Genomic DNA, 12,915 nt, shown 5'->3' on the forward strand with positions numbered 1-12,915 from the left:
GAGAACGGTTTTATTCTGAATGCGTGATATCTGTGCTGGGGGAGAGGGTTTTTATACTGAGTGTGTGATATCTGTGCTGGGGGAGTGGAGTTTTATACTGAGTGTGTGATATGTGTGCTGGGGGAGAGGGGTTTTATACTGAATGTGTGATATCTGTGCTGGGGGAGAACGGTTTTATTCTGAATGCGTGATATCTGTGCTGGGGGAGAGGGGTTTTATACTGAGTGTGTGATATCTGTGCTGGGGAGAGGGGTTTTCTACTGAATGTGAGATATCTGTGCTGAGGGAGAGGGGTTTTATTCTGAGTGTGATATCTGTGCTGGGGGAGAGGTGTTTTTATTTGTGTGTGATATTTGTCCGGAAGGTCGGATATGTATCCTTTGGGAGTCTTGTTGTGGTGTAGGTACGTCTGCTTTCTGAGCTTTGGAAAATGTGGGCTGATCTCTATACCTCATCAGCCCTATCTTTTCTGCATCCTGACTCGAGGGGTGTGAATCCTGAGCGACCTGTGCGGACGCTGCTGTAGTAAGTGGGAGGGTCTGCCCACACCGCCTGGTCGGTAGACTAATAAGGACACATCTCGGGTCCAGGCGCAGTCAATGGCAAGTGGCGCTCTGGCTCCTTGGCAATAGTGAAGAGGCGTTCTGAGCGATCTTCCTCACCCGGTGAGCATTTTGCAGACTGAGGAATCCTCCCACAAGGTAAACTCCTGTTTTGTGTCGATAGGAGAATTATTCCACCAGTTGGCACATGCTATGAAGTTGGAATTTTCTATTGAGCTCCTAGATTTTGTCAGAAGTAAACTGTCCCTTTACTAAGTGGATGGGTCTGTAGCCAGCGAGACGCGCGTTACTGGAGATTGGTATTAGTAGAACAGGAGGCAAGTTCTGTAACTGCACACCGCCACGAACTGTCAGCTCCATTTCACTGACAAGATATGCCACCTATATCCGATTTTATTTTGATTACTGTGTGATTCTCTCACGCAGCTACTATTTCCTGTGGTCCCTTGCAATTTCGTTTTATCCTTGGGTTATTTTATTGGTTCGCTGTGATTTGCATGAAAACCATCACACTTGCAGGTCCATTCATTTCTCCAAATTATTTGTAACTGGCCCCAGATTTTGCATCTCAGATTTCAGCGTGTCTCGGTGCATTTGGGACAGTTTATATAAGTGGGTCCATTCACCCAGAGTGTGCCAGGACCCCGCGGCTGGGTCGGTATTGGCAAGGGCGATGTTTCCTTTGCTCTTTATTTTAAACTTGCATGAAGTATTAATTGGGTTTCAGGCGAGTATTTAATTGCAAACTTTGGCAGGCACTATCCTGCTTCTGGTCTCGCATCTGTGGCTGTCAGTATATGATCGGATGGGCTAACATTCACACCTTCTGTCAGTCCCATCTCCAAGCTGAACTCTCATTCCCTGGGTGATTAAAGTTTCATTGAGAAATCTCCCAACAGACTGACATGTCAGCGAGTCAGGAGCGAGCAGAAGCAGAAAGAGGAACATTGATCTGCAAAGAGGTGATTTAGACTGGGAAGCAATTTGGAGGGGAGTTGGGTTTAAACAAAACATAGAAAAAGCGAAGGCGGCGGGGGTGGGGGGGGGGGGGGGGGGGTGCGGGGGCTAGTAAGGGATGGAATGAGAGGGGAAATGGAACATTGAAGAGTTACACCGAGGAAGGAGATTGACAAATGAGATGCCTTGAGCTGAGGGCAGCTTAGAGTCTATTATATTGCCGTGGATCTGATGTTACAGGTTCATAAGGATGTCGGCTAGACCAGACAAGGAGAGAGCACATATCCTCCCTATAAGTCATGGATCAACCAACTGGGGTATTACAACAACGATTTGCTGTCATGGTCGCCAACTACTGAGACGGGCTTTTAATTCAGGTTTTATTAATTTCGTTTCTACGAGATGCTGTGGTGGAATTTGACCCCCTGTTCCCAGCCACAGTGAAGTGATAATACCACTCCGCCGCCATCTCCCCTTTCAGAGCAGGAGAGGCAAGGTTACTGTGGTAATTGTACAGGGAGAAGATAGAGGGGAAATTAGAATTGAGCGCGAGGAAGGGAATATTTGAAAGAAATGGAAGAGTGGGAGTTGAACAGGGGGAATGAGGCAGGGCAGAATGGGTGGTGAGGGAGTGAGGGTTGTGCAGGGTTTGTTGATGAGCAGAATGGGGGAATATTGCAGTGCAAAGGCAAGTCATTCTGCTCAGTTGTCCCTCCCCACCTGAGCCATTCCGACTAACAATGCTCTCCTGCACATTGGGTCTGGTATACCGTCACTTATTGGCACACTCAGGTAGTCTCTGATGGTGGGGTATATTGATGCACCAAACTAACCTAGCACACCAGGCTATATTGGCAATCCAAGTATACTAGTCTACCAGGAAAAACTCTACGGGTGTAGGGATAAAGTGCTACTTTCAGGTACAGTGGTTCACAAGGGTCTGCCAGGATACTGGATATATTGGCCTGGGTAGCAGGCGCTATAACTATATTGTTCCAAAGTTCTCCCAATTTGTAAACTGTTCCATTGGATTGGAAATTTGTTCACCTTACTTGGCTATTTAAGAAAAATAAGAGAGTAAAACCAGGGGATTACAGACCAGTTAACTGAACATTTGTTGTTGAGAAATTACTAGATAGTATAAGTAAAGAGCTGCGGGGTTATGCTGCAACTATACATGACCCTGGCGAGACCACATTTGGAGTATTGTGTACAGTTCTGGTCATCTCATTATAGGAAGGATGTGGAAGCATTGGAAAGGGTGCAAAGGAGATTTACCAGGATGTTGCCTGGTTTGCAGGATAGGTCTTAGGAGGAAAGGTTGAGGGAGCGAGGGCTTTTCTCTTTGGAGTGGAGGAGGATGAGAGGCGACTTAATAGAGGTTTATAAGATAATGAAGGGGATAGATAGAGTGGACGTTCAGAGACTATTTCCTCGGGTGGATGTAGCTGCAACAAGGGGGCATAACTATAAGATTCAGAGTGGGAGATATAGGAGGGATGTCTGAGTTAGGTTCGTTATTCAGAGAGTGGTTAGGGTATGGAATGGACTGCCTGCTGTGACAGTGGAGTCGGACACTTTAGGAACTTTTAAGCGGTTATTGGATAGGCACATGGAGCACACCAGAATGACAGGAGTGGGATAGCTTGATCTTGGTTTCGGACAATGTTCGGCACAACATCGAGGGCCGAAGGGCCTGTGCTGTACTGTTCTATGTTCTGTGTTCTATGTTAAAGGCAGGGCGACTGAACACTGAATATTTTCCACTGCTCGGAGAGACTCAGCATGGACTTGGAAAGGTTGGTCATAACCAGAAGAAGCTTATTGAATAATTTAAAGAGGTGACTATAGTAATAGACAGGGTCATGACCATGTATATTATTTATTTGAATTTCCAGAAGACACCTGATCAAGTTTTACATAAGCGGCCGTTAGTTAATGCAATTGAAGGCAAATTATTGACCTGATTAGGCAATTGGTGGCATAAAACAAAGGGGATAATGGACAGCTACTCTAATCGGCTAGAGCCGTTCAACAAGAATCTGGGCTGGGTCCTCACTGTATTAATTGACAGTTCAGAGGATGGGATAGAAAGCCTCATACCTAAGGTTGCCAATGACATAAACATCAGCCAGGTATTTTAAACAGAGAAGATGGAAGGGTAAAGTTACAAAGAGACATATTGTTAGATTTAAGTGAATGGGCAAAAATGTGACAATTGGATTACAACGCACTCAACTGTGCGGTCACCCACTTTGGACCTCAAGAGGAGAGAATAGGGTACTTTCTAAATGGTGAAAGTCTTGAAACAATGAAAGGGACCAGAACTGTACACTGTCTATAGTTATCTAATTGCTCTCTTTTACTCTTGAACTTTATCATTCCATTCACCATACTATTAATATGTGAACTTGTTTAGAAAACAGAGATCCATAACTTTACATGGTCACTTGGGGGTCCATGTACATGGTTCATTAAAATATTATATAAAGCTACAAAAAACTAATCGAGGAATGAAATGGAACGCTAGCCTTTATATCTAGAGCAGTGATACTTACTTTTTGGCTGAAGGACCATTTTTTCAAGTGATTAAGTAAGCACCCCCCTCCATCTAAATTATAATGATCAATGATAATTATGATATGAAAGGGTATCGTACCATTGTTCTCATGCGTGTTCCTCGCCTGGGAGAGACAGTCAACCCACTCTGCACTTCTTCTTCCCAGCTTACTTTTCAATATTCTTTCCTGGACTCTCTGGGCTGGTTCTCTAGGATCCACAGACCCCAGTTGGTGAACCACTGATTCCAAGGGCAAGAATACAAAATGTTAGAAGTCATGCTGTAAATATAGAAAGTCATGGTCAGATCACAGCTGGAGTCACTGTGAGCAACTCTGGGCACCAAACCTGGGAAGAATATATTGGCCTTGGAGGGAGTGCAGCGTCAATTTTTCAGAATGTTACTAGGATGCCAGGGGTTAAGTTACAATACGTGAGCATGCAAACTAGTTCTGAAGAAGGGTCATATTGAACTCAAAACGTTAACTCTGTTTCTCTCCTTGCAATGCTTCCAGACCTGCTTAGTTTTTCCAGCACTTACTGTTTTTACCACGCTCGCTGGGATTGTATTTCCTGGAGTGTGGGAGGTTAAGGAGTGATTTGGTCAAAGTTTTTAAGCTATCAAGGGAACAGGCAATGTTGACAGAGAAACTATTGCCGCTGCCTGGGGTGTCTAGGACAAGGAGGAATTTCAGGAATGTTTAGGAAGCACTTCTACACTACAAGGCTGGGAAACATTTGAAACACCCACCCACAATTGGCAGTTGGTGTTGAGTTAATTGTTCATTTTTAATCTGAGATTGAAGGATTTTTGTTCACCTAAGGGATTAAGGAATATGGAACCAAGGTAAATATATGGACTTAGGTCAGAGATGAGCCATGATCTCTTTGAATGCCAGAACAGACTCATAGAGGCTAAATGGTCTCTTGGTCCTATTCTCACTACACATTGCTATATTGGTATTTCATGGCAAATTGATGCACCATGGTATATCGGGATGCTGGGCTTTATTAGTCTACCTGGGTATATTAGTATGCCACAAAATAATGGTATTCCCGAGTATACTGGTACACTAACTCCAGTTGACATGGGCACTTAAACACTATTCACAAAATCCTATCAGGTTTACACTGAGGAGCCTGGGCTGGATTACAACTGGGAAGGATAAGATTCCTGTCTCAGTTTCAAGTTCAAGGGTGGGGGTCAGCACATAGGTCAACAGACACTGCTCCAGGAGCTCTCGCTGCAGTTCTGACGGCACAGAACAGTTTGCACAGACCCTTGGGAAGCAGGCTGAACTTTGGTCACAGGCAGCAACGCTCCCTACCTCCCAGCTCACCACCGATACCTTTCCGTTCCACGTGCCATTTCTCACTACTTAGGGGCAATCCAATTTGGTAAAATGCGTTGTCTCCTAAATGATGTGCACTCGATAAGCAAACCGGGCCAGTGTCAAACCAATCTTTAGGACTCTTGAGTGCATCAGCGTTACACTCGTCGACCCTAAAAAGGCTCTGAAAACACTGTAACTGTAAACCGTGCAAACACAGCAAGCTATAAGTATCTTTAATTACACAGCAGGAAGCCGGATGCAATGTAGATGGGAGCAGTAGGGAGGAAGAGAGCACATTTCTCTTGCCTTTGCAATAAATCGTCAATTTTCTTTAAATATATATTGAACTGATGTTAGCCAGTGCTAGATTCCAATTTTTAAAAAAATCTGCAGTGGACAGTGGCCAACATTCAACTTTGCCCCAGAATTACTGAGTAGATATCAACACGGTGCATGTGATTTTAAAATAATCCTACTTGGCTCTTATTGCAACAATGTTATCAATGCTCCTCCAGAATGATTCTGAAGGGATCTAATTAAAAAGCCAGACCTCCATCAAGCAGGTCAATTTGAGTCTTGTGGGAGGTGTTCTGCCTTCAAGCCTCTCGCTGTTAGGTGTTTTTACGTAAACTTCCAAGAAAACTTAGTGCTGAAACCAGATGAATTTTTTGGAAGAACAAAAAGACGCCTTTCCCTTCTCGGGTCATTGCTTTAAATTGCACTCTGAAAATTGACCCCAAATTAGTGGTCCATTTGAGACCCGGGAGATTTTGGGTGGGACTCTCAATTGCCTGACACCTGTATTGTAAATGGCGATCGGGGGGAGATGCCCGATGCTCATTACTAGTTTGACACCGGTTTTGAGTCTCAGCCCTTTTCAAAATGACACCATCGCTTTGCAATGGCGTTGGCGCGTCATCGGCTGGCCCTCCCGCGATGCTCCGCCCCCAATGGACCGAGTTCTCGACCGCGCGGTTGACGTGTGGTCTGAGCGGTCGGAATTGGCGAGGCAGCTGTGGGATCCGTGCCGCTGGCCGGGGGTGCTTCCGCGAAGGATAGGGGGACTGGTGGGAGGTGGCCAGGGAGTGGCTTGTGGGGTCTCATTTGGCGGGTCGGATCCGCGCACGGGTGGCGCCGTGTTGTACTGCGCGACCGCTGCAGATCGTCGCTATGTGCATGTGCGGCCAGGGACCCAGCCACTCTCCGACCGCTTTCAGCGCGGGAGTCGGGAGTTTCACATGGTGCCGCTGCTAGCCCCTCACCGGTCCCCGAATCGGTGAGGGTTTGGTGCCGATTTTGACGTCGTAAAAAGCCCGCAAATTCTCCGTTTCGGCCAGGACTTAGCCGGTGAAATGTAGAATTTGTCAGAGATACAAATCTTCAAAACATTCCTTCTTGTGAACCTTTCATAGCATGGAAATGCTTCCAGGGAGCTCAGATGGTCGGTAAACCTCACTGATTTGTCTCTTGTCGAGTCTCAAGCCTGTGATTAAAATATCTATATCTGGCTCTGGTTCAACAGTGACAAATTGCTGCATGTTTTTAACACAAGATCCCTTTTCTATTTTTTGCAATATGTTTTATCCCTCAGAATGTCATTAGCGAGGATTTCATTCGAAAATTCAATGAACTCAAGCACTGACTCAAAATATTCTTTTTATCTAACAGAAAAATCAAAGTTCTGTGCAACATTACAATCTGTCTCACATAGTTTAAAACTCAGATTTTATCTTTAGCCGGCCTGGATCAGAACAACCAGCCACTTGAAGCAATAGTCTGTGTTTTCCCCTTGTTACCATGGACCAGTGACTGACGTGTCAGATCAGCATCTCTCAGTGTCCTTGGCGGGGGTGACTCCACTATTTGTCACTTCATGGTTTGCCTCGGTGAGCCACAGTCCGTCTAGTGAAAGGTTGCAAGTGGAAGATTGCAGTCAATGAGCCCTTGTAGTGAAACTAAGCCATTCTGTTTGCAGCATGTCAGTCCTGTGTCCTCCAAAAGGGTGTCCCCACAAGGCACATTAGTCACATGTCAGTGTTTAATTGTTTTTTGCAGCCGGTTGCTGATAGTTTCACAATGCTGTTTCAAGAATGCTTATAAATATTAACAGCACGTGGAGCAGTATATGTAATTTTTAATCGTAATCTTTATGATTGTCACAAGTAGGCGCACAGTAACACTACAATGAAGGGCAGCACGGTAGCATAGTGGTTAGCACAATTGCTTCACAGCTCCCAGGGTCCTAGGTTCGATTCCCGGCTGGGTCACTGTCTGTGCGGAGTCCGCACGTTCTCCCCGTGTCTGCATGGGTTTCCTCCGGGTGCTCCGGTTTCCTCCCACAGTCCAAAGATGTGCAGGATTGGCCATGCTAAATTGCCATTAGTGTCCAAAAGAAGGGGTGGTGTTACTGGGTTACAGGAATAGGATGGAGATGTGGACTTTGGAAGGGTGCTCTTTCCAAGGACTGGTGCAGACTCGATGGGCCAAATGTCCTCCTTCTGCACTGTAGATTCTATGTTAATCCCCTAGTCCCCCCTGTTCGGGTACACTGAGGGCGAATTCAGAATGTCCAAATTATCTAACGGCACGTCTTTTGGGACTTGTGGGAGGAAACCGGATCACCCGGAGGAAACCCACACAGACACGGGGAGAACGTGCAGACTCCGCACAGACAGTGACCCAAGCCAGGAATTGAACCTGGGACCCTGGCGCTGTGAAGCAACAGTGCTAACCACTATGCTACCGTGCCGCCCGCCATTCAACGGAGAGTGAATGAGCTGACCCACTATCCGACTTCCAGCACTCCCAAAAAGGACTTGCTTTGCATTACTGTTTGTGGTGTTGCAATGAGACTGAGCTGTCGGTAAACTGCATAGTGCAATTTTCACCTGCCAATGTCGAAATTATACTGCGGATTGTGAAGCCCTCAGCACTAGTAATGAACTCATGGGTGTTTGAACAGAGGCTAATGGCTGATAGGGTGAGCTGAAGAGGGGTGGTGGGCAGCTCTTGTGGATCCTGAACACCAGCAAAGAGGAGTGGGACTGAATGAGATATAATCTCTTTATATGTCCTGTTAGCAGGAAGAATATCTCAAACATTAAAAGCAAAGTTTGCTGGGTTTCTCTGGTGTCCATAAGCTTAAAGATGCCTGAGTACTTTTTAAACCTGAGTTACCCTCAATGCGATATGAAACTGGATAAGGGTCTCATCCCAAGCTGGCTCTGAAATTCTACTCTTACTTGTGAATGAAAACCAAATTGTTAACAATAATGCAACAATGTCAGTATAATCACGGTAGCACAAGTGGATAGCATTGTGGCTGCACAGCGCCAGGGTCCAAGGTTCGATTCCCCGCTGGGTCACTGTCTGTGCGGAGTCTGCACGTTCTCCCCCTGTCTTCATGGGTTTCCTCCGGGTGCTCCGGTTTCCTCCCACAGTCCAAAGGCGTGCAGGTTAGGTGGATTGGCCATGATAAGTTGCCCTTAGTGTCCAAAAAAAGGTTAGGAGGAGTTATTGAGTTATGGGGATAGGGTGGAAGTGAGGGCTTAAGTGGGTCGGTGCAGACTCGATGGGCCGATTGGCCTCCTTCTGCACTATGTTCTAATCATATTATAAAAGTCACCATTTTCTTTCATGTTACATTTTGAATGTTTTAATTTGTGTGCATGTTTATGTGTGTATATGTATTTTTTTTGCATGGGTGTATGAATGAATGTGCAAATGTGTGTTTCTGTATGTGGATATAAATATTGTGTATATTATATATTGATGAAATAGATAATAAGGGGTGGAGAAAGGATTGTACATTGCCTCACTCTCACACAGACACACAATCACATACATACACATTGTTGCACAGGGATACACACTCATACACACACACACACACAAACTCTCACACAGAACACACACATTCTCATACACGCACTTACTCAGGTACAGGCACACATACACTCATTCACAGGCACGCAGATTCACTTACATACACTCAGGCACAGGCACACCCATTCACATATATACACTCATTCACACACTTGCACACAGATACACTCATTCACACACAGACACACATTCACATACATGAGCACATATACACAGACACACATACTCACACACTCTCACGCAGACTCACATACACACACACACTCACACTCACTCTCACATAGAAGCACACAAATTCACATATACTCAACATAGAATCTGTTGGACTGAGTGGCCTATGTCTATCGCATAAATTTGATGTAATACGAAGTAATATGCCAGTGTATATAGGCACAATGGAATGGCCACGCTGTAGCCAAAACGCAGTGCGCCACGGTGCAATGTGGCCGATAGAAGCCGGGATTCCGCGCTCCCGGGGTCTACCTGGCTCATAACACCTCGCGGGATCTAATGTGACCTTGCAAGACGTTGCAATCTGAATCCCACCCGTCGTAGGCGGGATCACTTCTTGGCAAATCTGCATATTAGACGAGACTTTAATATGCAGATTCCTGAAGCACCCAAGGCATTGGGATCCATCCCCTTGGCGTTAGAGACCTAAGGCAAGCGCCATTCAGTACTGGTCTATGCAAATGTGGACCAGACGGAACGGCACTCGCAGGTGTCTCCCAGGGAATCAGAGTGCTTGCCCTGTGGGCAAGGTGGTACCCTGGCACTGCTGGTGCTACCCGGGCACCCTGGCACTACCAGCCTGGGGATCCCATCCTAATGAGTTGGGGCTTGGGGGGAGTCGGGCGATGTGTCGGGGCTCCAGAGATCGGGACACCATTTAAAAATGACGTCCTGATCTCACGCTACACTGAAGAGTTAGGTCGAACAAAGCTCCGCAGTGCAGAAATCAGGGCTACATGCGGCCTCAGCCACGCATTCCCTGCTGAAGCTTCCAATTTAACCCGAGAGATATTTGATAGTGTTGTGTTTCTCGGCGCTGCCAACTTTGGGACTTTGTTCCCATTTCGTTTAATCGTGCCCGATGTGTGCATTTATATGTATGTTGTGTGTGTTTGAATAAATGTGTCTTTGAACATACTTATGTTTATGGACGTTATCTGTGGCGATGTGTGCGTGTGCACGAGTGAACGTGTGAGGGTGTGTGTCTGTATGAAAGTGTGTCTTTGTGTTCATGCAGAAATTGTGTGTGGATGTATGTGCATGAAAATGCGTCCTTGTGTTTATGAACTTATCTGTGATCATCTTCATACAAATCTGTTCAAATCTGTGCTAATTTCTCCGTTTCTCTGCAGATTTTCTGACTCTTGCTTATATGAATTGAAGCAGAAATGAAACACGTGACATTCCAGATTGCCTTCCTTTGGGTGACAATTGTGATTCACTTAACCCGCGGGAAGCTTGTTAACAAACGAGAAGGTATGACTCAGAGTATTGCTGCCTCCACAATTAGAATGTATCTGTCATATTTTTCTGTATGTTTCTAATAATTATTATCCTATCTTGTTGCGAGACCCAAAGCATGTAGTGTAAAAATGACAGCAGTTTTTAATAATCATTTACTAAGAAAAAAAGTCTGCATGAAGATAAAACCCCATTGTTAATTTAATCTACTTTGCAATAAATAATAGACTAGAATTAGTGGACCTGTTTAGAATTAAGACTGGCTTGATGGTTGTCCTAAGACAGTTTCCAAATGTTGCATGTTGTGGTTTTTGACTTCATATCCGTAAAATCCATAGGCTCCCAACATGGTCAAGCAACCTAGAACCATAGATTTCCTACAGTGCAGAAGGAGGCCATTCAGTCCATTGAATGTGCACTGACCCTCAGAAAGAGCACCCTACCTAGGCCCACTCCCCCACCCTATCCCCGTACCCCCACCTAACCTTCACACCTTGGACACTAAGGGGCAATTTCGCTTGGCCAATCCACCTAAACTGCACATCTTTGGACATTGACACAATAGCTTGGCACCAAGTCACTGTGCCCACATTTAAACAAGAGGTGTAAGAGCATTTACAGAAGGCAGCTTTGAATTGCTTCAAGCATTTTCAATAAAACTGACTTTGGCGCTGCACAAAGTTTTAAAGGTTCCTGGGTTGCTTGGAAGTCTTCTAAATTAATTTGGAAACTTACCAATGTAATCAGAGAGCTAACAAGACAATTGCACTCCTGCACAATCATTGTCCATTAACTCTGCTGGCATTAATCCAAGTTCACTTTCTCCTAGCCAGAGCGTGGTACAGAACCAGCAGTATAACTTGCAACCGGTGGCTCGGCGCTATTCTTTACAGATACCAGTCCCAAACAAGAAAGCTAAAGTCATCCTTACAGATAGAAACATGTTCCATTTTCCAGCACTGAACCCCTCACTTTTTGAACAAAAAATATAGGGAGTTTAGATATATATTTTATATATATGTGTGTGTGTGTGTATGATAGATAACTGAGGGATAAATAGATGACAGATAGATGAACAAACAGATAGAAGGATGTAAAAAACAGTTTCCATCCAGTCCTTGTTGAAAATTAATTGAAGATACATTGTGTGTTGCCACAAGTTCTATTTTAGTGAGCAGTTCATGCCCAAATGAACTTTTGAACTTTCAATGTGATGTTAGTTCTGTCCAAGATTTCAGCGTTAACAAACATTAATAAATCCAAACCCCAGCCCTTTCTGAATGTTTCCACCCCAATTCACCCCTAACATTTCAGCTCTGAAGGTCCCCTATTTATAGAACATAGGGTGACGGGTGGTAATGTACAAATCCAGACCTGGGTGAGGAAAAGGGTGACGTAGTAACAACGTCAATGGATTTGGAGTACAGAGCCCTAGTCTAATGCTCTGGGAACATGGTTTCAAATCCCACCATGGAAAGTGGTGTGAATTTAAATTCAATTAACTGTCAGGAAAACCCAAGAAAGTGTAATATTTGGGGAGGTAGTAGACTAGTAATTCAGAGATCCAGTATAATGCCTTGGGGAACCAGGTTCGAATCCCATCAAGGCAGATGGAAGGCTCTGAAGAAGAGTCATGCAGACTTGAAATTTTGACATGGAGGATCAAAGGGCACTTTTTGTGCTGTAAAACTCGACGGGTGGAATTTCCCCAAAATTTGTCAGTGTCAGGCTCTGGCTGAAAACTGGCATGTTACTCTCCAGAAACTTTGCCGAGTTTTAAGACCGGACTTTCTGGCACTTAGTGCACAGAGAATCTGGGGGCATAGTTTACGCCATCACTCTGGCAGGGTGGGGCCTGATAGAACCGGCAGCATAACGGGACTTTTACCCAGGGCAAATGGGGCCCCTAGATCACGGCCTATGATTCAACTTCTCAAACCTTATCCATTGATGCTGATCCCCAGTCTATTCATTCCAAGAAAGTCGAAGACTTCAGTCTCCTCCGTGCCAAACCTAGGTGCTCTGCTCTGACTGTCTCCCAAACACATAGAGAGGGATTCTCCGTCGGCGGGATCCTCCGTTTCACCGGCAGCACACTCACGCCCACATATTCCCCAACGGCGTGGGGGTGGCCACAATGGAAA

General features: G+C 45.3%; 1 protein-coding gene across 1 annotated transcript in view; it reads left to right on the forward strand.

Annotated features, from left to right (window-relative positions):
* Positions 1-588: 588 nt before the first annotated feature.
* The window catches only part of LOC140410352 (uncharacterized), a 485,957-nt gene continuing 473,630 nt past the window's right edge, over positions 589-12,915 (forward strand). Inside the window, exons 1-2 of the mRNA XM_072498368.1 lie at positions 589-701; positions 10,663-10,786. Coding sequence (XP_072354469.1) covers positions 10,699-10,786 — 88 coding nt within the window. The 5' untranslated portion in view covers positions 589-701; positions 10,663-10,698. The remainder of the gene's footprint in view (positions 702-10,662; positions 10,787-12,915) is intronic.

This window comes from Scyliorhinus torazame, chromosome 4, assembly GCF_047496885.1.
Source record: "Scyliorhinus torazame isolate Kashiwa2021f chromosome 4, sScyTor2.1, whole genome shotgun sequence".
NCBI lineage: Eukaryota > Metazoa > Chordata > Chondrichthyes > Carcharhiniformes > Scyliorhinidae > Scyliorhinus > Scyliorhinus torazame.